The sequence below is a fragment of the Rana temporaria genome, chromosome 1 (assembly GCF_905171775.1).
Source record: "Rana temporaria chromosome 1, aRanTem1.1, whole genome shotgun sequence".
Lineage (NCBI taxonomy): Eukaryota > Metazoa > Chordata > Amphibia > Anura > Ranidae > Rana > Rana temporaria.
The window spans coordinates 342,500,903-342,526,334 of record NC_053489.1 but is presented as its reverse complement, the minus strand read 5'-3'; the positions used below and the strand labels follow the sequence as shown (position 1 = coordinate 342,526,334).

The 25,432-nt window shown below is 45.6% G+C and overlaps 1 protein-coding gene across 1 annotated transcript in view; it reads right to left on the bottom strand.

The window, feature by feature from the left end:
• The window catches only part of TRIM14 (tripartite motif containing 14), a 96,990-nt gene extending 71,969 nt beyond the window's left edge, over nt 1-25,021 (bottom strand). Inside the window, exon 1 of the mRNA XM_040361783.1 lies at nt 24,302-25,021. Within this exon, the coding sequence (XP_040217717.1) occupies nt 24,302-24,868 (567 nt within the window). The 5' untranslated portion in view covers nt 24,869-25,021. The remainder of the gene's footprint in view (nt 1-24,301) is intronic.
• Nucleotides 25,022-25,432: the final 411 nt, after the last annotated feature.

Below are 25,432 nucleotides of genomic sequence, written 5' to 3'. Positions count from 1 at the left end.
GCACACCCCTCATCCATGCATTCTGCACATAGCACACGCCTTAATTGTTCTTTCTGTACATAGCGCACCCCTGGACTCTGCACATAGCACACCCCTCGACTCTGCACATAGCACACCCCTGAACCCTGCACATAGTGCACCCTCAGTCCTGCACTCTGTACATAGTGCACCTCTCAACCCTGCACATAGCACACCCCTGAACCCTGCACATAGTGCACCCCTGAACCCTGCACTCTGTACATAGCGCATCCCTCTATCCTGCACACCCCTCAACCCTGCACATAGTGCAACCCTGCACACTGTACATTGTGGACCCCTTAACTCTTCATATAGCGCATCCCTGAACTCTGTACATAGCGCATCCCTCAACCCTGCACTCTGTACATAGCGCATCCCTCAACCCTGCACTCTGTACATAGCGCATCCCTCAACCCTGCACTCTGTACATAGCGCATCCCTCAACCCTGCACTCTGTACATAGCGCATCCCTCAACCATGCACTCTGTACCAGGGACGTGCGATGAAGTCAATGGCTGGTGAGGCACTGGCTAGTATAAAAAAAATTGCTGTGCAAATACCGTGTGACATAAAAAGTTGCAACGACCTCCATTTTATTCCCTAGGGTGTCTGTTAAACAATATATATGTTTGGGGGTTCTGAGTAATTTTCTAGCAAAAAAAAATGTGATTTTTACATGTACAAGAGAAGTGTCAGAATTGGCCTGGTGGCAAGGAGTTAATTACCATTAAAAATTATATATAGTTTTTAAGGTAATTTACTATATTTACAAAATCTGTACTCAAGCAGGTGGCTTCACAGACAAACTACTGAAGTTTGAAGTTATAACTTCCAACCAGTAATTTCACGGTAAATAGATAAATAATAAAGTATTATGTTAGAACATATAGCATATAAATATATGATTTAGCTTGAATATAACAGAACCTTTTCAACAGAATCAGTTTCTCCCTCTTAACTGTGTGAGAAAAACATGGAATTATGGGTAAATCTTATACACATAAACACATGTTTTTCCTGTTTTTCCTTGTAGATAAGAGGGCTGGGCTGGAAGGGAGCATGTGTCTTTTAGACACATGCCCCTTCTATGACACTGCAGTGAGAGGCATGCCTCCACTGCAGCATTTTTTTATTGGACAGCTGGGACCAATGGTACTTTACCATTGGTCCAAGTCTCCAAGGTGTTCATTGAGCTCAGTGCCTCTGACAAGAAGTGAGAGGCACTGTGAACTCAACCTCTTAGTCTGCTGCAGACTGTCAGCTTTTATTTAAAGTTGCCGCTCTGTATTTAGCTCCTGACAGGCTGCGCAAGTAGTCCCCCAAATTTGGGGTCACTGTGACCCCAGGTCGCTTAGCTAAAACTCTCAAAGCTCAATTTTTTTATTTATTTTTTAATATTCATGGCAGGTGAGGCCCTGCCTCACTTGCCTCCCCTGACTGCACGTCCCTGTTCTGTACATAGCGCATCCCTCAATCCTGCACTCTGTACATAGCGCATCCCTCAATCCTGCACTCTGCCCATAGTGCACCCATAAACCCTGCACTCTGCACATAGCACACCCCTCAACCGAGCACATTGCGCACCTCTCAACCCTGCACTCTGCACACAGTGCACCCCTCAACCCTGTACTCCGTACTTAGCGCACTTCTCAATCCTGCACTTTGTACGTAGCGCATCCCTCAACCCTGCACTCTGCACATAGCACACACCTCAACTGTGCACATTGTGCACCCCTCAACCCTGCACTATGTATGTAGTGCACCCCTCAACCCTGCACTCCGTACCTAGCACACTCTTCTGTATATAGTTCACACCTGATCTACTGGTATGTAACATTGCTTCAATGTTAGTGCATTTTGGCCACACCCACAACTTGATACAGAAGTGATAATGTGCAGTAACTTCTAGGACCCTATTAGTAAACAGTAATGATCTGCTGTAATCTCTAGCAAGCAATCCGTGCGAAATAATGATTTGTAGCAACCTCTAGAAACCAATCAGTTAGCAGTAATAATGTGTAACCCTGCACTCTGTACATAGCGCATCCCTCACCCCTGCACTCTGTACATAGCGCATTCCTCACCCCTGCACTCTGCACATAGCACACTCCTCAACCCCGCACTCTGTAATTAGTGCACTCCTAAACCCTGCACGCTGTACGTAGCGCACTCCTCAACCCTGCACTCTGTATGTAGCGCACTCTTCTGTTCACAGTCCACACCTGAACTACTGGTATGTAACAATACCTAAATGTTAGTGCAGTTTGGCCTCACCCACAAAATTATACAGAGGTAATAATGTGCAATAACCTCTAGAAACCTATCTGTAAACAGTAATGATCTGCTGAAATCTCTAGCAACCAATCGGTGAGCAATAATGATTTGTAGCAACCTCTAGAAACAAATCAATTAATTGTAATGATGTACAGTAACCTCTAGCAACCAGTGAGCAGTAATGATGTGCAGTAACATCTAGCAACCAACCAGTGAGTGGTAATAAGATGCATTAACCTCTAGCAACCAATCAGTGAGCAGTAATGATGTGCAGTAACCTCTGGAAACCAATCAGTGAGCGGTAATTATATGGATTAACCTCTAGTAAATAATCAGTGAGTGCTAATGATATGATGTAATCTCTGGCAACCAATCGCAATTGCTGCCTGATCTGGTGCAGTAAATTGATTTTGAGTCTAGCTGCTATTTATTGTATGTCCCAGAGCGGGGGGGGGATAGACAAGAAAATGTTTGCCCAGGGTCCAATCAATATTAAAGATGGCCCTGCATAAAGGCCAGATTTGTGGAGTGCACGACTAATAGTTTTTTTGTGGACAGATTCTCCCATCTGAGCTGTAGATCTCTGCAGCTCCTCCAGAGTTACCATGGGACTCTTGGCTGCTTCTTTTATTAAAGCGGAGGTTCACACAAAAAGTGAACCTCCGCTTTTTGGATCCCTCCCCCCTCCGGTGTCAAATTTGCCACCTTTCAGGGGGGAGGGGGGTGCAGATACCTGCCCCTTCACGTCACCCAACCCCCCCCCCCCCCCGGTGTCTTCTGGGAAACACTGTTCCCAGGAGAGAGCGGGGACCAGTGACGGCGCACCGCGATACTCGTGCATGCGCAGTAGGGGATCGGGCAGTGAAGCCGCAAGGCTTCACTTCCTGATTCCTTCACCGAGGATGGCGGCCGAAGCAGCCAAGGACCGAGCGATTGCTCAGCCTCGTCTGCTGACATCATGGGCGCACTGGACAGGTAAGTGTCCATTTTTTTAAAGTCAGCAGCTGCCGTATTTGTAGCTGCTGGCTTTTAATAAAAAAATCGGGTGGACCTCCGCTTTAATGCTCTCCTATGCTGGCGTCAGTTTAGGTAGACAGCCATGTCTTGGTAGGTTTGCAGTTGTGCCATACTCTTTCCATTTTCAGGTTATTGATTGAACAGTGCTCTGTGAAATGTTCGAAGCTTGGGATATTTTTTTATAAATTAAAGCAGAGCTCCACCCTAAAGTGGAACTTCCTCTCATCGGATTCCCCCGGTGCCACAATTGGCACCTTTCGGGGAAAGGGGGGACAGGATACCTGTCTTTGACAAGTATCCCTTCCTACTTCCGGGAGTCCGGTCATGGCCATGATGCAGCAATGACGTCACAGCGGGGCTCCCTCCTTCCCTGGCCGCTGGGCTAATAGAAGAGAGGAGTGGGGCCTCGCGCATGCGCAGTAGGGTTCCCGGCGTGAAGCCGAAAGGCTACACTGTCGGGTTCCCTTACCCGCAATGGCGGCGGCAGTGTAGCCTTTTCGGCTTCACGTCGAGAACCCTGCTGCCGACATCGAGGGACAGCAGGAGAGGTAAGTGTCCATTTATTAAAAGCCAGCAGCTGCGGTATGTGTAGCTGCTGGCTTTTAATTTTTTCCCGGACCTCCTCTTTAACCCTGCTTTAAACTTCTCAACAACTTTATCCCTGACCTGTCTGGTGTGTTCCTTGGCCTTCATGATGCAGCTTGTTCACCAAGGTTCTCTAACAAACCTCTGAGGGCTTCATAGAACCGCTGTATTTATACTGAGATTAAATTACACACAGGTGGACTCTATTTACTAAATAGGTGACTTCTAAAAGCAAATGCATGAATACACTTTTCATTTATGTGTAAAAATAAATAAAAAAAAAACATTTATCAGCTTCCTTCCTCTTCACGATTATGTGCCACTTTGCGTTAATCTGTCACATAAAATCTCAATAAATTAAATGTATGTTTTTGGTTGCAACTGTGGAAAATTTCAATGGATATGAATACTTTTTCAAGGCACTGTGTGTAGAGACATGTGGCGTGGCAAACCATTTATGAAACGATATGATTAATGTACATCTAATGCAGTGAAAAACACCACAAAGTGCACGTAAGAAGGTTTATAATGTCTTTAGCTCCCCATAGCGACATAACTACATTATCAGCATTCCATCCGAATGTCATATTTCATCTCTGTAGAATAAATGTTTACACACCATGTACAACAAATAGACAACTCCTCAGCTCATTTATAGCATATAAGGCCCCATACTCACGACCAAACATGTCTGCTGAAACTGGCCCGCAGGCCAGTTTCAGCAGACATGTTTGGTCGTGTGTGGGCGCGAGCGGGCCGAATTCCAGCAAACATTTGCCCGCCGGGCCTTTTCCCAGCAGACAAATATTCCTGGACTTGTTTTAAAACAGTCCGCTGGAATTCTGCCCGCTCGGACATGTACGGTCGTCAGTACAGACCTACCGTACATGTCCAGGCGCCCGCCGTCCCTCGCATGCGTCGAATGACTTCGACGCATGCGTGGAAGCATTTTAAAGGCGGGCCGCCCACGTCGCCGCGTCATTGTCGCGGCGACACCGCGTCATCGACGCGGCGACACCGCGGACACGCCCCGCGTATTGTTTACGCGCGGACTTCTGTACGATGGTGTGTACAACCATCGTACAGAAGCCCTCTGGCAGACATGTATGGTGAAAACGGTCCGACGGACCGCTTTCACCATACATGTTTGTCCGTGTGTACCCGGCCTAAAGGAACAATTAGGCCAAGGCTTGCCATATGCTCTACATTCACAGGTTCAAGCTCTGCTTTCAAAGATGGCAAAAGGGTTTAGGATTTTCACTGCAATTTTTTCAGGGTTCATTGACACTGCCACCAATCTATGCATTTTGAACCTAAGCAAAATGCATAGACAATCAAAAATACATTCAGGGCATAGTCACACTTAGTCCATAGGGTTCAATATTGAGTTGGCCCACCCTTTGCAGCTATAACTCTTTTAGGAAGGCTGTCCACAAGGTTTAGGAGTGTGTCTATGGGAAGGTTTGACCATTTTTCCAGAAGCGCATTTGTGGGGTCAGGCACCGATGTGGGCGAGAAGGTCTGGCTCGCAGTTTCTGTTCTAATTCATCCCAAAGGTGTTCAGTCGGGTTGAGGACAGGACTCTGTGCAGACCAGTCCAGTTCATCCATCCCAAACTCGCTCATGCATGTCTTTATGGACCTTGCTTTGTGCACTGGTCCAAATCGATACGGTGTGGGGTTGTTTTTCAAGGGTTGTGCTTAGTCAATTACACCTGTCGGATCTTATGGCTATCAATGCATAACTGATTCTATGAATCAGTCGCATAGTTAGGACGGGCGGATCACAGAGATACGACGGCGTATCAGGAGATACGCCGTCGTATCTCTTCTGTGAATCTGGCCCTTAGTTCCTGTGAAGGGATCTCTTAAAGCGGAGGTTCACCCTAAATTTCAACTTTCTCTAAATCAAACCACTACCCATCGTCTATGCGCAATCCGTTGTTTTTTTTTTTTTTTTTTATATATATCAGATTCTTTACCTTTCTAATCCAGCCTTCAGTGTTCTGTCAGTGATCCTTTACCCGCGGGAGTGGCTTCAGACTGCCCACAAGCAAGATGGAAACGTCCATCACACATTTTTATAAAATATCTTTTCGTGCATAAAGACTATGGGCCAGATTCACAAAAGAATTACGCTGGCGTATCTATTGATACGCCGCGTAATTTTAAATTTCCCGCATCGTATCTTTGTTTTGTATCTATCTGGGATCGATCCGGCAGGCGTACGTCTTAGTACGCCGTCGGATCGTAGATGCATTTTTTCCGCCGGCCGCTAGGTGCCGTTTCTGTCTAATTCCGCGTCGAGTATGCAAATTAGCTAGTTACGGCGATCCACGAACGTACGTCCGGCCGGCGCATTTTTTTACGTCGTTTGTGTTGGGCTTTTTCCGGCCTATAGTTACCCCTGCTATTATGAGGCGTACTCAATGTTAAGTATGGCCGTCGTTCCCGCATCGAATTTTGAATTTTTTACGTTGTTTGCGTAAGTCGTTTGCGAATACGGCTGTACGTTATTTACGTTCACGTCAAATCCAATACGTCCTTGCGACGTAATTTGGAGCAATGCACACTGGGACATTTTACAGACAGCGCATGCGCCGTTCAAAAAAAAACGTAAAAAATGCGGGGGTCAAGTCAAATTTAAATAAAACACGCCCACAACATCCCCATTTGAATTACGCGACCTTATGCCGCAACACATACGTTACGCCACCGTAAATAAGGGCGCAAGTTCTTTCTGAATACAGAACTTGCGCCCAAAGTTACAGCGGCGTAACGTATCGGGGATACGTTACGCCAGCAGAAAGATCCGCTGATCTTTCTGAATCTGGCCCTATGCTGGCGGCTCTAGTATTAGGACATGCGAGTGCCGGATCAAGCAAGGTAAGACCGCAAGAAGCATGTAAAAAAAGAAAAAAAAAATACCCGCGGAACCCTTTGGGTATGGCCCCTTCCTGTTCCAACACGACTGCACACCATTCCCCAAACAAAGATATTTTCTCTTTTTCTGACCATTCTCTGTAAACCCTAGAGATGGTTGTGTGTGAAAATCCCAGTAGATCAGCATTTTTTAAAATACTCAGACCAGCTTGTATGGCACCACCAACAACCATGCCACGTTCAAAGTCACTTAAATCCCCTTTCTTCCCGATTCTGATGCTCGGTTTGAACTTCAGCAAGTCATCTTCACCATGTCTAGATGCCTAAATGCATTAAGTTGCTGCCGTGTGATTGACTGATTAACAATTTGTGTTATCAAGCAATTGAACAGGTATACCTAATAATGTAGCTGGTGAGTGTGTATGTGTATATATACAGTATCTCACAAAAGTGAGTACACCCCTCACATTTTTGAAAATATTTTATTATATCTTTTCATGTGACAACACTAAAGAAATTACACTTTGCTACAATGTAAAGTAGTGAGTATACAGCTTGTATAACAGTGTAAATTTGCTGTCCCCTCAAAATAACTCAACACACAGTCATTAATGTCTAAACCACTGGCAACAAAAATGAGTACACCCCTAAGTGAAAATGTCCAAATTGGGCCCAATTAGCCATTGGAACCCTCCCCACTAAGTATAGACCCCACTCAGTATGGACCCCCTTTTCCCTCAGCATAGACCCCCCCTCCACTAAGTACAGACCCCCTCACCACTAGGTATGGACCCCACCCTCCCACAGTACAAACCTCCCCTCCACTAAGTATAGACCCCTTCTCTCAGTACAGACAGCGCTTGCTCAGTACAGACCCCTGACCCCCCCCCCCCAGTGCAGAACCCCTTGCCAGCCCATTCCCTCAGTACAGACCCCTCTCTCCACTAAGTATTGACACCCCCTCCCTCAGTACAGATCCCCCTCTCAACTAAGTATAGACCTCCCTCCTTCAGCACAGACCCCCCTGCCAGCCCTTCCCCTCAGTACAGACTCCACTCCCTTATAGCCCCCCTTCCCCAGTATAAAACTGTACAGATCTCCAGTCTTTCTTGGTTCTTAGGAGCAGCCAGAGGCAGTGCTGCAGGGCACATACAACAGGGGATTGCAGCACCATGCAACACACGCACAAAAAAACATTGTCAGGAAGTTACTGTTAACCTCTTGACCTTAAGAGTGGCATAATACTCTGCCATATTAGCTGGCTAAATGTAGCAAAATAGTTGATTGAGCAGCCCAAACCAACAAGAGCGAAGGGGTGTGGAAGCCGAGCACTGGAGCAAGATCTGAGCAGGACTTTGAAATTTAGTTGAGCTGGGGGGTATGTTAATCGCGCCGATGTTGGTGGGAGGATACTGATGTCACTGATGACACTGGCAGAGGACCCTCAGAACAATCTGTCAGAGGGTGTCGGAGGGAATCTGTTGGAAGGCACCCAGAAGTGCACCCCTCTAAATGTTGCACCCAGGGCGACCACACCGGCTGCCCCCCCCAATGCTACGCCACTGGATCCCAGCACCCCATTCCTGCAAGAGACTTTTACTACTGCTCCTGTGATCCCAGCACCACAGTCCTGCAAGAAAATGTCACTGTGGCTTCCGGGTGCCACAACAACAGGCAGATTTTACTATGTATGCTATATACCCTAGTGTACTGCTATGTTCAAAAGCCCTAAAGGATAGTCCTTATTTCTCAGCCAATATTTCCTTCTAGGATTGATTCACAAATGACACAAACGTAAACGTAGCTTGTGCTGTACTGATTTGCCTTGAATTATATATTTCTTTTTTCATCTATACATTTTAAACAACTTCTTACTATGTAAAGTCCATGGTTTCCATTCCATTACAACTACACATCATAAATCATTCTTATCCTATTATCACCTGGACTTTGTAAGTTAATATTTGATAAAACTTTATTGCAGACAAACATAAAATATACTTTGAAATACATTGAGGAGAACTGTTTTGTAATTTTGTCCTGAGATTAAAGCCAGCCATATATGGATTGAAATTCAGTTGGTTAAACAGGGATCGGTTGAATTTCGATTCAAGTATGGGCAGGATGATTTTACTAATGTTGATTACTGCCAGCAGCAGAATAATTGTGTTCTGCCACCGAGGAAGGCCTCCCCGACCCCACCCCCCACTGGCAGATCACAGTAGCGATGCAGGAGGCACATTAAATATTGATGGAGGAATCAATCGATTTCTTTCTTTCATTTTACCCATAGTGGAAGGAAAATTTAGTAATCTATGGGCTGCTTAAAGCGGGGGTTCCGCGGTCCATCGTTTTTTTTTTTTTTTTTTTTAAGCCCATTCAATGTGGTTTTATATAACAAATTAGTACTCACTCGTCCGGCGATTACAATCATCCCCCGTCCGTTTTCGTTTTAAAGAAAAACTTCTATTGACTGATCCTGGGATTTGCCATTTTGCTTGTGGGCATACTAAAGCCCACAAGCACGGACTTCCGGGTAGCGGTGTCACAAGACATTTCGCTGGACGGCGCTGCGCTTTGTCTCCTAGGAAGCATGACACTTGCGGAAACCTCCCAGCATACATAGCGCCCCCAGGGAAGGCAAAATACACGCCTACTCCCGTGGGAGGAAAACCCGGAAGTCCTAATTCAGACCGCTGAGTCAAGTTAATTGGAGCCGCAGAAAAAAAAAAGGTTAGACATATGTGTTAGTAAATGTTTCAAGGATGTGGATATAGTAATGTTGGAAATTAGGGTGAACCTCCGCTTTAACACAGCCTTGCTAGAATGAAGAGTCAAACTGGCTACCTCATTTTCTCTGCAGCATATTAATATAGCTTAAGCCCTGTACACATGGGGCGACACATGGGGCGAATACCAAGTGTACAGCAGCTGGTCTGACAAAAGTCGGCTAAATGTCTGGCTTCTGTTGAAGGGGCATGACCGAGAAAGGTCTGACAATCTGATCAATACTCTCAGCTAATTGGTGTGTTCTAGGTCCCTGCCCCCAGTTTGTGACTGGACAATGAAGGAGCAGCAGCATCCTGATGTGAACAACTCTCTGTCTTAGAGCATGTTTCTTGCGATTATATATACAGTACATAGAGTAGAGCTGAATTAACTCCTAGTGCTGACTCTCACAGTCTTAAGCTCACCACGTATGTTACAATTTGATTGTACACTGTACTTTGGCTCTACCAATAACTATATAGTACAAGAGCCTACTTGACTGTATAATAGTCATGGTAAACCTAATGGTGAGTGTACAAAAATTGTAGGGTCGGGTTGTAACAGGTATGGTGAACTTTGGTGTCGTTGTAAAAGGACTACTAACTAGGGTTGTAGATTGGCATTGCCACTCAGTCTCAAAGGAATAGTTTTTTTTAGAAGAAGACACTTTTAAAATGAAATATGGCCTGATCTCATGGATTCCCGAATTATACAGTATAGAGCACAAATTGACCGACACTTTAAACTAATTTCAAAGACTCTAACTTTTCTGGATCAACCTTGAGATAAATATAAGTTGGCTACAATTCCCAGCTCTATCAATACATTAGCTAAGTGACTTCTCTTCGGGTTTGCCCATGTACTTCCCACAAGATAAATATGACTATTTAACTCCTATAGTGAAGGTCTTTGTCATCAAAAGGAATTTCTGAAACATAAATGACTTGAAACTCATTGGCCCCCCTAACAACCTACCTTTCAAGTAATATTTTCTGGTTCGATAATTTTTATTGCAAATATGTAAGAACATTTGCAGTAATACAAAGAAAGCACCAAGTCCACCCACACAGGGGCTATGACTGGCGACATAAGAAACATAGATTGGTACACATAGCATAAATGAAGAAGGGAGGGCCTCCTCCTCAAACAATCACATTAAACCTAAACTGAACATATATGTTCGTCAGGGAAAACGATTTTGTCAAAGTAGCCAGAGTCAATGTGTCAATGACCCCGGGTAGTCATGGATGCAAAATAAAAAATCAATTAAAGAGGCTAAAGAGCCCAGCAAAGGAAAAGAGACAGAAGGCAAAGATAAAGAAGAACGTGAAGAGTAAAGCATGGGGGGAGTATGGAAAAGGTAGGGACCCGGGATTGCCTTAGACACCTGTTAAAGTCGACCCATGCTTGTCAGAGGAAGGTCAGGTCATATTTTCAAATCAGGAACTATGTCATAACCCATGAACGATGACCATATTAGGTTATTGATGTCATTCCTCCCCCTTTGTTATGCGAGTATGTAAGGCAGCAGGTTCCATGGCCACAGCTGGTGGCCTGCTATCTTGTGACCATTTCCCCCAGGTTCAGACCTTAGCTCATCCTTACAAACCACTACTGAGGTGGTACAGCTTCCTGGGATCCTCAACTTATGTTAGAGCAGATGTGGCAGCTCAGGCTCATTCCTACACATTTGGTAAGAATGCCCCTTAATCGCTTCTTTGCCTAATGCAATCACAAAGCACAGATGAAGCAATTTGTTGCATGTTCTATTAGTTCAGTTCACACCAACTGGTGTGTGCTGAAAAAAAGTATGACATGGTGCATTTTTCCCCCATGCAGATTTTTGTGACGCATTACAGTACACTACTACACACTGCGGTGTATAGACATGTATAGAATGGCATTTTGTGACAATTCACAAAAGAAAAAGTAAAGTGTGATGCATTGTAACAAAACATTGCACTGCCTCTTCAGAGGGCACACCGCTGTGTAATGGGCTGCTGGTGTGAATGAGCCCTTGAAGAACATATATTTAAAAACTAAGAAAGTATTTGTATAGACTTGTAACACATAGTTATTGTGACAGACTCGGACCCTCTTATGTCTAAAATCATCCTATGTCCAATAAGGGCATAGGATGACTGAGAAATTATATCCTGGACTACCTAAGAGGGGATTATTATGTAATTATTATCCACAATATATTCCAGGATATCTCTAGAGAACTATTTGCTGGTTGTTGATTCTGAATTTAAAGGGTTGGTTGTAAGAGTGACTCATTCATACATGCTAATGCCCTCGCCTCAAGCCATCTCTGTTCTCTGTGCTAATTGACCCGGCTATTGTGTGAAGATGTCCTGTGTTTACACTTATGATAATGTGTATTGTATAGCAGGTGAGCGTAGACGTGACGGCTAACCTGAAAATGTCATATCTATGAGTCACGTCGTCTGGGTAAATGATTAGTTAATTAGCTCATGTTAATTTATGTTCTGGTTACCTCCTCTAACTGTATATAAGGCTGAATTCTTGGTTCTAATAAACACTCCTTGTTCAGCACACAAACAAGTCTTGTCTCGTTGTGTGTTGAGGGTAGGGTTGCCACCTCATCCCTTTAATCCCGAACACATATGGATTACACATGTTCTGTGGCTAATGTAATGCAGATATGGCACCAGGTGAGTTTAATTACCACCTTAATCAGCCACAGAACCTGTGTAATTAATATGTGTTCTGGTTTAAAGGAATGAGGTGGCAACCCTAGTTGAGGGCATCTGGAATATCTGATATCTATATCCAGACTGATAGGAAGCAGTATATGACAGAAGCACTCAAATGGAGTGTGGGACGTTCCATTACAGTTATATACTGCTCTGTTGTGGATCAAGACAAATCAATACAACAACATTAGTCCTGGGGATGGTACAGTATAATGTTGTCACCTAAAATCCTCAAATCCGACGCTCCAAATAATAATTTACAACATTTTGTAGCTAATACTAAAATTATTGACACAGAATTTTATGTAATATAAAATCCAAAATGTCATGTAATATAAAATCCAAAAAATACAGAGCTCAAAATACAGAGCTCAAATGAAAATAATCATACAATAATCACACAGAAAAAAATAAGAAATTGTGCACACGTAGTAATAGATCAACCTCCAAGACAATTTGTGATCAATCCCGGTGAATATGCAAAATCCACAAAACTGTGTTCTCCAAAACAAATGCAACCCTCTGCTGTGCCACATTCCCCCTTCAGAGCTTGCAAAAGGATTCCGTGGGAACAGAAGAAAGAAAAACATATGTTCCTTATCAGAAACTTTAATCCATGGCTCTCTAGAGTAGCTATAAATGCTTGTGGGACCAACTCAATATACACCAGAAGGTAGAGGGAGCTCCAAATTGCAGCCAAATTCCTCTCACAGAACAGGGAGATAGAAAGAAAAGCCAAGTCTCCTAGTGTAGCAAATGAATAAAACACCTTTATTTAAAATAAGTATCACAATTACAATATTACCTCTTGATACTGTGCATAAAAATAAAGCTGGAGTATAAACCAATTACCCTGCACTCAGCCATATCCTAAAAAACCCTAGCTGCTGGTGACATAACACTCCCCAGCAGGGCCGGTGCAAGGATTTCTGCCTACACAAGCGAAGCTCCATTTTGGCGCCCCCCCCCCCCCCCAACGACCACCCACCTCCCTTGCAAAAAATTTTCTTTCAATATTTTTTTTTATATAAAAAAACACACTAATTTGTGCTTTTGTAACCACGCCACACCAGAAATTCTTAGTATAATATACACCATACTACTAAATGTAAAACATACTGGACCCCTTTACATTACACAGCACCATACACCACTGGACCCCTTTACATTACATAGCACCCTGCACCTCTGGACCCCATTACACAGACACCCCCCAACAGTTCAGACCCCCCAACAGTGCAGACCCCCACAGTACAGACACCCCTATAGTGCAGACCCCCACAGTACAGACACCCTTATAGTGCAGACCCCCACCCAACACAGTACAGACACCCCTACAGTGCAGACCCCCACCCCTATAGTGCAGACCCCCACAGTACAGACACCCCTACAGTGCAGACCCCCATACCCCACAGTACAGACACCCCTATAGTGCAGCCCCCCACAGTACAGAAACCCTTACAGTGCAGACCCCAACCCGACACAGTACAGACACCCCTACAGTGCAGACCCCCACCCCTATAGTGCAGACCCCCACAGTACAGACACCCCTACAGTACAGACCCCCCTATAGTGCAGACTCCCACAGTACAGACACCCCTACAGTGCAGACCCCCACCCCTATAGTGCAGACCCCCACAGTACAGACACCCCTACAGTACAGACCCCCCTATAGTGCAGACTCCCACAGTACAGACACCCCTACAGTGCAGACCCCCACAGTACAGACACCCCTATAGTGCAGACTCCCACCCCTACAATGCAGACACCCCTACAGTGCAGACTAGAGGTAGACCGATATGGGTTTTTCTCTGGCCGATACCGATGCCGATATTTCAAAATTGGGGCGGCCGATATTTTAGGCCGATTTTTTTTTTTTTTTTTCATTATCTCAGAAAATCTAGGTTGGGGAGGAGGTTATTGTTTAGGGTGGAGAGGTAAAGTGCAGCCTATCAGTGTCCAACAGTGCCACCTCATTAGTGTCCACCAGTTCAGCCTGTCAGTGCAACCTCATCACTGCCTACCAGTTCAGCCCATTAGTGTCCATCAGTGCCACCTCATTACTGCCCACCAGTGCCACCTCATAATTATTAAAAAAGAAAAAAAAATACATTCTTAGTAATTTTAAGGAGGGGGGTACAGAGAGGTGGTTGTGGAGGAGGGGGGTACAGAGAGGTGGTTGTGGAGGAGGGGGGGGTACAGAGAGGGCTGTAAAGCTACTTCTCTGTGCCCCCTCCTCTACCGCCACCTCTCTGTACCCCCTCCTCTACAGCCACCTCTCTGTACCCCCCTCCTCTACAGCCACCTCTCTGTACCCCCCTCCTCTACAGCCACCTCTCTGTACCCCCCTCCTCCACAGCCACCTCTCTGTACCCCCCTCCTCCACAGCCACCTCTCTGTACCCCCCTCCTCCACAGCCACCTCTCTCTGTACCCGCCTCCTCCACAGCCATGTGTTGTGGAGAGGGTGGATGGTGCTAGGCGTGGGTGGGGATGCGTTGTGGAGAGGCGTGGGTGGGGATGCGTTGTGGAGAGGGGTGGGTGGGGATGCATTGTGGAGTGGGATGGATGGGACTTGGCGTGGGTGGTGATGCGTTGTGGTGATGCGTTGTGGAGAGGGGTGGGTGGTACCCGCCTCCTCCACAGCCACCTCTCTCTGTACCCGCCTCCTCCACAGCCATGTGTTGTGGAGAGGGTGGATGGTGCTAGGCGTGGGTGGGGATGCGTCGTGGAGAGGGGTGGGTGGGGATGCATTGTGGAGTGGGATGGATGGTGCTTGGCGTGGGTGGTGATGCGTTGTGGTGATGCGTTGTGGAGAGGGATGGATGGTGCTGGGTGTGGGTGGGGATGTGTTGTGGAAAGGGATAGATGGTGCAGGGGATGCGTTAGAGAGGGATGGATGGTGCTGGGTGGGGATGTGATGTGGAAAGGGATGGATGGTGCAGGGGATGCGTTAGAGAGGGATGGATGGTGCTGGGTGGGGATGTGTTGTGGAAAGGGATAGATCGTGCAGGGGATGCGTTAGAGAGGGATGGATGGTGCTGGGTGGGGATGAAGATGATTGTGTTGCATTGTGAAGATGGATGAGGATGACTCTGTGGGGATGAGAGTTACATTGTGAAGAGGATCTCCACAATGTAACTCTCATATCCACCCAGAGTCATCCTCATCCATCTTCACAATGCCAGCCTGTCAACCTCAGCCAGGTTTCCCTTTAAACATGAGTTTAATTAAAGTCTGCAGGGGGGGGGGGCACAGTAACACACACAATTTCTGTGACTTACCCTCCATCCATGCTGCTTCCTGGTATTTATACAATAACATCATTAGCATGTGACAAACCCGATCGTGGCCAGCACTAGCTAAACTTCTCTTCCTTCCCTGCTGAAGGGAGCATGCTGGCTGCTTGTAATTTTCTGATGAGCTGACCAGCCAATCTGCATGCACCTAGCCCTATCAAGTGCCTGCAGATTGGCTGGTCAGCTCATCAGCATCCATCACAAAAAAAATTACAAGCAGCCAGCATGCTCCCTTCAGCAGGGAAGGAAGAGAAGTTTAGCTAGTGCTGGCCACGATCTCCTGCTGGGTCGGGGTTGTCACATGCTAATGATGTTATTGTTCTTCTGCAACAGCTCGCCGGGGGAGGGGGCGGGGCAGTGCGGTGCCAGTGAAACTTTTTCTCCCTCCCTTCTCCTCTACAGACGCCGTTCCCGCAGGACTCGAGCCCTGGAGCGGGACACCGGGCGCCGGAGGGCGGCGGCAACTCCGGACAATAAAAAAAAATTAAAAAAAGGTCATCTTTCCGCCCCCATCCCAGGCTGCGGACCTGCCCGCCCCAAGCGGCCGCTTGGTCCGCCTGGTGGTTGCACAGCCCCCCTTTATATCAGTGTCCACAGTCCCCCTTTACATCACAGTTCCCCCTTCAAAGCAGTCCCACATTGTCCTCAGTTCACCTTCAGCCCACCTTTACATTAAAGTGCAGTCCCCTTTACAATTAATGTAACGGGGACTACTCTGTAAAGTGAAAAAAAGAGAAAAGATATACCTGTGATCAAATCCCAATAGCTTGTACATGTATTTTAACATTTTTTCTCTTGCAATGCAGGTCAGTGACCAGACCTGAACCTAGTTGCTCACTCCAACCTTGTGTCTTTATGCCCCATGTTGGCATGGTGTCCATCATAGCATTTGCAGTGACATAGCAGTGACATAGCAGTGTAGGACTGGCCATAAGAGGGATTACTTTGATGTAGTTAGCCAGTTTAAGCATATATTGCAATATGTGTGAACTAAAAATCCCTGTTTTTCATTGCATAGTTTGCTGGAAAGGGTGTATAGCAGTGTGCAGAGGGTCCATCCACAATGTTTACTCTGTAAAGGGGCGCTGTAATGTAAAGGGTGGCTGTGATATAAAGGGGAATGTGTTGTAACAGTGCCCTTGTACAATGCATTCCCCTTTGAATTACAGTGCCCCCTTTATATCACAGCCCCCCTTTACATTATAGTGCCCCTGTAGTCTGCTCCTTCCCTCTCTAACATCAATCTCTGCCTCCCCTGCTCAGGACTCCTACCTGCAGAGCAGAGGCTGTTAATAGCTTGCATGTCCTCTCCAGTGTTGCCAACCTACCAGTTTGAAATTTACTGTCAGGACACCAAAAATGTACTGGCACAGCCAAGTTTTTACTGGCAGTTTACAAAAGTTACAAAACTACATCTTTAAGCACAAATTTCAGTATTTAGGCTACAAACAAGTACACTAGGCAAAAAGCAATGTGATTTAAGGTAGATAATAAAGGTAAGAAGACATATTTCTGTTATTTTCGATATAATAAGGGCGGATTATTTAGTCCATCAGTTTTTGTCACCCATGTCCAACTGGAGAGATTTCCCCTTCACTTCTGTTCCATAACCACCACAGAAAGTGAGGGGAAATCCCTGGTAGCTACTAGGATAACCAGAATTTATGTTCCCAATTTTAAAGACCCCCTGCCACCATCACCCACTACAACCATCGTCACCCACTGCCACCATCAGACATCACCCATCACCCCCTGCCACCATAATCACCCCCTGCCACCATCAGACATCACCCCCTGCCACCATCAGACATCACAACCATCCTCACCCCCTGCCACCATCACCCACTACAACCATCATCACCCCCTGCCACCCATCAGACAAATCACCCCCTGCCACCATCATTACCTATCACCCCCTGCCAACCATCAGACATCACCCCCTGCCACCATCATTACCCATCACCCCCTGCTAACCATCATCACCCCCCTGCCACCACCAGACATATCACCCCCTGCCACCACCAGACATATCACCCCCTGCCACCACCAGACATATCACCCCCTGCCACCATCACATATATTACCCCCTGCCACCACCAGACATATCACCCCCTGCCACCACCAGACATATCACCCCCTGCCACCATCAGATATATCACCCCCTGTCACCATCAGACATATCATCCCCTATTTGTCACCATCAGATATATCACCCCCTGTCACCATCAGACATATTACCTCCTGTCACCATCAGACATATAACCCCCTATTTGTCACCATCAGATATATCACCCCCTGTCACCATTAGACATATCACCCCCTGTCACCATTAGACATATCATCCCCTGTCACCATCAAACATATCATCCCCTGTTTGTCACCATCAGATATATCACCCCCTGTCACCATCAGACATATCACCCCCTGTCACCATTAGACATATCATCCCCTGTCACCATCAAACATATCATCCCCTGTTTGTCACCATCAGATATATCACCCCCTGTCACAATCAGACATATTATCCCCTGTTACCATCAGACATATTACCCCCTATCACCATCAGACATATTACCCCCTGTTACCATCAGACATATTAACCCCTGTCACAATCAGACATATTACCCCCTGTTACCATCAGACATATTACCCCCTGTCACCATCAGACATATTACCCCCTGTTTGTCACCATCAGATATATCACCCCCTTTCACCATCAGACATATTACCCCCTGTCACCATCAGATATATTACCCCCTGTCACCATCAGACATATTACCCCCTGTCACCATCAGATATGTTACCCCCTGTCACCATCAGATATATTACCCCCTGTCACCATCAGACATATCACCCCCTGTCACCATCAGATATATTACCCCCTGTCACCATCAGACATATCACCCCCTGTCACCATCAGATATATTACCCCCTGTCACCATCAGATATATTACCCCCTGTCACCATCAGACATATTACCCCCGTCACCATCAGATATGTTACCCCCTGTCACCATCAGATATATTACCCCCTGTCACCATCAGACATATCACCCCCTGTCACCATCAGATATATTACCCCCTGTCACCATCAGACATATTATCCCCTGTCACCATCAGATATATTACCCCCTGTCACCATCAGATATATTACCCCCTGTCACCATCAGACATATTATCCCCTGTCACCATCAGATATATTACCCCCTGTCACCATCAGACATATTACCCCCTGTCACCATCAGACATATTACCCCCTGTCACCATCAGATATATTACCCCCTGTCACCATCAGATATATTACCCCCTGTCACCATCAGATATATTACCCCCTGTCACCATCAGACATATTACCCCCTGTCACCATCAGACATATTACCCCCTGTCACCAGACAATTTTACCCCCTGTCACCATCAGACATATTACCCCCTGTCACCATCAGACATATCATCCCCTGTTTGTCACCATCAGACATATCATCCCCTGTTTGTCACCATCAGATATATCACCCTGTCTGTCACTATCAGACATATCACCCCCTGACCCCTGCCACCATCAGATATGCCTGTCTCAGTTTTTCTCTGAGACTGTGAGTGCACTCACTTCACCACCAGGCTCAGTCAGCCTCAGCAAGGCAGGGGTCCTGGCAGGCTGACCCCCCCCCCCCCACCCCTTTAACCTCTGCAGCAATGCTTGCAGCACTCATACATCTATTTCCCAAAGACATCCTCTGGATATGACGCTGAGCACGTGCCTTCAACTTCTTTGGTCGACCATGGTGAGGCCTGTTCTGAGTGGAACCTGTCCTGTTAAACCGCTGTATGGTCTTGGCCACCGTGCTGCAGCTCAGTTTCAGGGTCTTCACAATCTTCTTATAGCCTAGGCCATCTTTATGTAGAGTTGAAAGAAGAGGTCTCCTGCGCTTGCCTAGTGAATCACAAAATTGTACAGGGAACCAATGTGTTCAATATGTTAGAATGCTGCTCAAATCTATAAAGTGTACAAATCCACTAAAAATTGTATTAAGAAAAAATGTGATGAGCGCAACCTCTAGGTACACTCTCTAAATGAGATATAGAGGTCCATGCAGTGATCCAAATAAATAACCAAAATGATGTGAGTACCTATTGAATAAAGTGCACAGTGCAATATAACCCAAGAGTGTGTATAATCCAAGACCCTAATACCACTAAACCTCCTAAACGTTTAACATGTGAGAGTGTCTGTCGTACAGGCCAGGTGCTAAAAATAATGACAAAAAAGGAAAAAACTGAAAAAAACAACAACAATGGCAATCAATATTATATCAATCAGCCCAAAGTGCTTTTGCTGGTGTATTAATATAAGATAATCCAAATACTGGCTTTAAGTACTTCAAATAGTGATCAAAGTGCTTCAAGTGGTGGTCCTCTTTACAAGTGGGCTCACCTCAATGCCAAAGAACATAAGCTTTGCATAACTCCAGGACGTCTTACTGAGAGGATAGTAACCTTCATATACAGCTTCCTGATGTCCTTAACGATGGCGATGGTCTTCAGTAAAATGGAGACACACAATGTAAATAGGGAAAATGGCAGAAGAAAAGAACTCTCATCGTCAAATATGTAAAACCAAGAAATTGAATAAAGCCAAAAATTGGGCGCTTACAAGCAGAGTAAAAAACAAACAGGGATAAAACCGTGATTACGGACGAAATCCACGTCACTTCCGGTCACATGCAATGTTGCTGGCGCGTTGCGTCACCTCACGTGACTTCATCAGAGGAATATGATTGGATGTGAGAGTTTTCTTTATGTATACTCAAAACGGAAGTCGATCGGCGGCCCTTTTGAAGGAGAACATGTCTCCAACACTGATGGCAGCCATTTTAATGGTGGGATATAAGTAAAATACGGTGGCCATATTCATGGGGCACATGTCTCCAATACTAGCGGCGGGCATTTTATTGGTGGAGTGTAAATAAACTACAGCAGCCATAATATGGAAGTACAAGGGGAATGGTAACCACAGCTTTACCGTAGCACTTTAGTTGCAACGGACATGACGGCTATAAACCGCCACACTGCACTAATCAGACCAATGAAAAATAACTATAATCAGAGGAAAATAAATCAAACAGTGTGCATATAAATATGAATATATATACACTGCAGACCGGAAGTGGCGCCAGTAACAAGACCCGGAGGTGCCTGAGACTGGTAAGCAAGAGGGAGGGGAAGATGTAATAAACTAAATAGAGTGACTGTTGCATGAAGTTGTTAAGATGTACTGGGTAGCAAAAATATCCCCATTGTACTGTTCATCTTCCTAACTTAAGGAAAAGTATTCTTGCCGTTGGCAGAGTCGCTAAGATACTACCGCCTTAACAACTTCATGAAGAAATTGTTACCGTTGAATATGGCCTAGTAGCCAGGGTTTGAAGGCCCCACTGTTACCTGTTTTGCATATGTCTGATGGACTAACTTAAATCATGTTAACTCAAGAAGGACATCAAGCTGTTTGTCACTACGGTGAATGCCCAAGGAGAGTTCTTGATCTTGCCCGATCCAAGGCATTACTGGTGAACTCCACAAAAGATATACCTCCAAGCTACACACCTGAGGCTATGGCCTTAAAATGTACCTGGACAGCGTAATCCTTCGTAGGTCAGACAAAAAGGATGCTAAACACTATGGCCCAGATTCACAGAGAGCAAGGCGCACATTACGCCACCGTAGAGCAAACACCGTACGCCACGCCAACGTAGTGCGGAGAGGCAAGCATTGTATTCAGCAAGCCAGCTCTCACAACGCTGCGCCAGAGTGACGTAGGTTTCGAAGGCGCACGTCGGCGTAGGTGGAAGTGGGCGTGACCCTATGCAAATGATGGGCCGAGCGCCAGACAGGTACATATCACGAACTGCGCATGCGCCGTGATGTGGACACATACCCAGCACCCCCCTGCGCCTGCTCACAACACGCCGGCACAACTGCCTAAGCTACGTCAGATCACCACGTATGCCGTGAACATAACGTACGCCAAGCCAGACACACGTCCAACGCACAATACGCCGGCTTGTGTTCCCTGGTGCAGACCTGTGCATGTCTGTTGCCGGGTTGCACCTCATTTATGGGAAATAACTTTACGCCGGACATACAACTTACGCGCATCTCTCGTAGCATGCGCCGGGCACACGCACGTTCGTGAATCGGCGTAATTCCCTCATTTGCATGTTTGAATGGCTAATCAATGGGAGCAGCACCATGCGCCCAGCCCATATGTGCGCCCACCCTATGCCGGCGTGTGCAAGCTACGTCGGCGGGGTGTAGCCTGTTTTTAGGCGCATGTTGGTTCGTGGGTCTGCCGCACACATACGCCGGCGCATATTGGCACTTACGTCGGCGTAACGTGTTATACGTCGGCGTAAGTGCTTTGTGAATCTGGGCCAATGTTGTCACTGTAAATGCGAAAAGATGTAACACCGTAACACTGCCAGATCCCAGGTACTACTGGTAAATGTCATAAAGATGCCTACGTTATCTTTCTTTGTGGATTACAAATATGTTGTATGATGTCAAGGACGTTATGCTGACAGCCACGTCACACTCACATACAAGTTGTTGCTAGTGGAGAATATTCCAGAGGGCTGTACTGCCAGGACTGTGCTGGATTGAATGCTGCCAGAAGATGCAGGGAGTGCCCACCTGAGCCACGTTCGATAATGTTGAAGTTGTTGGGGTGATCCACCATGAAAAGCGACCTGTGATCTTCCGCTGTTGATCTCTCTTTCAGGTGTTGCTGTATTGGTCAAGGAGAGACAGGGATCTAGCCTGATGACAACACTAACCCTTTTTTTTATATATATCTATTATCATTGTATATATTAGATAGATAGTTAGAAAGTAAGGTCATGGCTTATTTCTGAAAAAAAGGGGGGAACCTTGCACCACAAAATGATCAATTACTACCTTCAACACAAAGGCTGCTCCCCAAAACGGTGAACAAATCACTGTGCAATTGAGAAGAAAGAGTGATAGGGTGTGCTAAGTGAAAAAATGACCTTGATGAACTTGTATGACCATATGACATGGAAATAAAGTAAACATGTGCATAAAAGTGCAACAATTATACTTTACAACAAAGATTTAAAGTGAACTTGTGTAAAATATAAAACATTATCAAAAGTTCATTAATACATTTTGATGAGATCCTTCACCTCATGTCTTAGCGACTACCCAATGTGCTCAGAATTAAGAACTGCTCACCAAAGTACTTGTCCCAAGCTGTCTCCTGGGTTTTTTACCATTTTTTAAAACATTTTGGTGAAATGGTAGGAGTACAGTTACCAATTCACATGGGGGGCAGGGATCTGGGGGTCCCCTTTGTTAAAGAGGGCTTCCAGATTCCGATAAGCCCCCCGCCCGCAGACCCCCACAACCACCGGGCAAGGGTTGTAGGGATGAGGCCCTTGTCCCCATCAACATGAACTTACATTTGACTCGAACATCGGGCTCATCCCTAGTCATCAGGAAGCCACCTCGGACTATCTATATAAAGGGGGCCTGGGACTCTGCTATACAAGCTGTATACTCACTACTTTACAGTGAATCAAAGTTGTCACATGAAAACATATAATAAAATATTTACACAATTGTGAAGGGTGTACTCACTTTTGTGGTATATATGAGGATTCTTCAAAAAGTTTCTGCACTTTTGTTATAAGTTTCGCAGCCATCTTCACCACAGGGTGACAATTATTATACTAAACTGCAAGGTCAGCTGGCTGGCTTGCTAGACAGACTAGTCACGTGACACTCTCAGACACAACCAATTACTACTCCTCCCACCCTCACCGTTTCCAACTAAAATATAAAAGAAACTTTTTGAAGGGACATACTTTGTTATGCCATAAAAAAAAAAAAACAATAATAATCCCACATAGTCTCAATTTTAAAAATGGCCACTGATATTTAAAAGTAGGTTTGCAAAACATTTATTTGATATGTCTAAAGACTGTCACTAATTTAATTTTTTTTCCATTATTCTCTATGGGCATTCTGTTTTGTACCATTATTCTCTATGGGCATTCCATCTCCTTGTTAAAGTCTATGGGCATTCCTTTCTGTCATTCCTTTAAGTATGTCCCCTTTTTGAAGACCCCTCATATATGCACATTAATGATTTGCGTTTGTATTCCTGATTAAAGTGGAGGTTCACCAAAAAACTCAATTTTTAACATTAGATTGAGGCTCATTTTGGGCAGCAGAATCGGGTGTTTTTTTTAAAATCTAAGCAGTACTTACCATTTTAGAGAGTAATGTTGTCCGCCGCTTCCGGGTATGGGCTGCGGGACTGGGCGTTCCTATTTGATTGACAGGCTTCCGACGGTCGCATCCAGCGCGTCACGATTTTTCGAAAGTAGCCGAACGTCGGTGCGCAGGCGCAGAATAAAGCCGCACCGATGTTCGGCTTCTTTCGCATACTCGTGACGCGATGTATGCGACCGTCGGAAGCCTGTTGGAAGCCTGTCAATCAAATAGGAACGCCCAGTCCCGAAGACCATACTCGGAAGCGGCGGAGAAGATCTATCTCTAAAACGGTAAGTACTGCTTCGATTTAAAAAAAACACTTGATTCTGCTGCCCAAAATGAGCCTCAATCTAATGTTAAAAAAAAAATTTTGGGTGAACTCTAAGCTGAATGGGTTGTTTTACAAGGCAATTGTTTATATATACTTTAGGCATGGAGAGGTTGCCTTACCTTCTTGTGCATGGCTTCCTGCTGTATGAGGGTCACTGGGTGGCCTTTATGACTGCCAAGCAGGGGACATAGGGTACAGATGCACACTCTGCAAATGCCACAGTACATCTCCACCAGCCTGTCCCTGTGCTGTGGGCACCGCCGGGTACCACTCATTCTCCTGGCCTCCTCTCCTGCCGCATCACACACATGGTGCCCAGCCAGTGACACCCCACCACTCTCCTCTTCAAGCATGTGCGGTTGGAAGTGCTCAGGGCAATAGGACTCCCCACAGGTCAGGCAGCTCCACCTGGCAGTACATGGATGATGAACTGGGCACAGGTTACATTGCAATGGATGTTGCCTCAGGCTTTCTTGACTCTCCCTGGGCAAGGTACAGGTTGGGCATGGCTTTTCACAATTAGGAAGTTGCTGCCAGAAGCCCTCAAGACAGCCAAGGCAAAAGCAATGCCCACAGGATACTAAAAATACAGGTACAGGGCAGCCAGCACCACACAGTCCACAAAGCTTAAGGAGGTGAGGATGACTGAAGGCAGAGACTTCTTCTGGTGACATCTTCTTCTCCATAGCACCTGTTAATTGCAAATTGGTAGCACTGCTCTGAATTTTCTTCTTCTGAATCACTCACACCCTATGGAGAAGCCATAAAAAGTGTAGGTGTAACGTGCTGAATGCTGATTGTAGGAGGCGAGCTGTCTTCTGTACACTGCACTGCCCTAGTGAACCTAGCACCAGGAAATGAAACCAAACCAGTTTTACATGTAACTCTTTGTGAGCTGAAAGCTTAGTTGTAAACATAAGCCAGATGATGATATATTACAAAAAAAAACACAAAAGAAAAGGAAATAAAGCAAAACACAAAAAATCATTAGCAATCGTACATGCCCTCAATGCATGCACCTGGAGTAGCAACCGCTTTACATATGATATAAGCATAGGTAGAAACATTACAGGACATCATAAATAAATAAAATCAGAAGGAATACATCATTAACCATAGAACTAATACAACGCTACTCACATCCCTCAATCACACATTTGCAAGGAGGAGCAATAATGATTTATCAATTGCTAATCAAGGATAATAAACAAGGGAACAGTACCACTGATACTGTATGTCCAGTGCAGGTA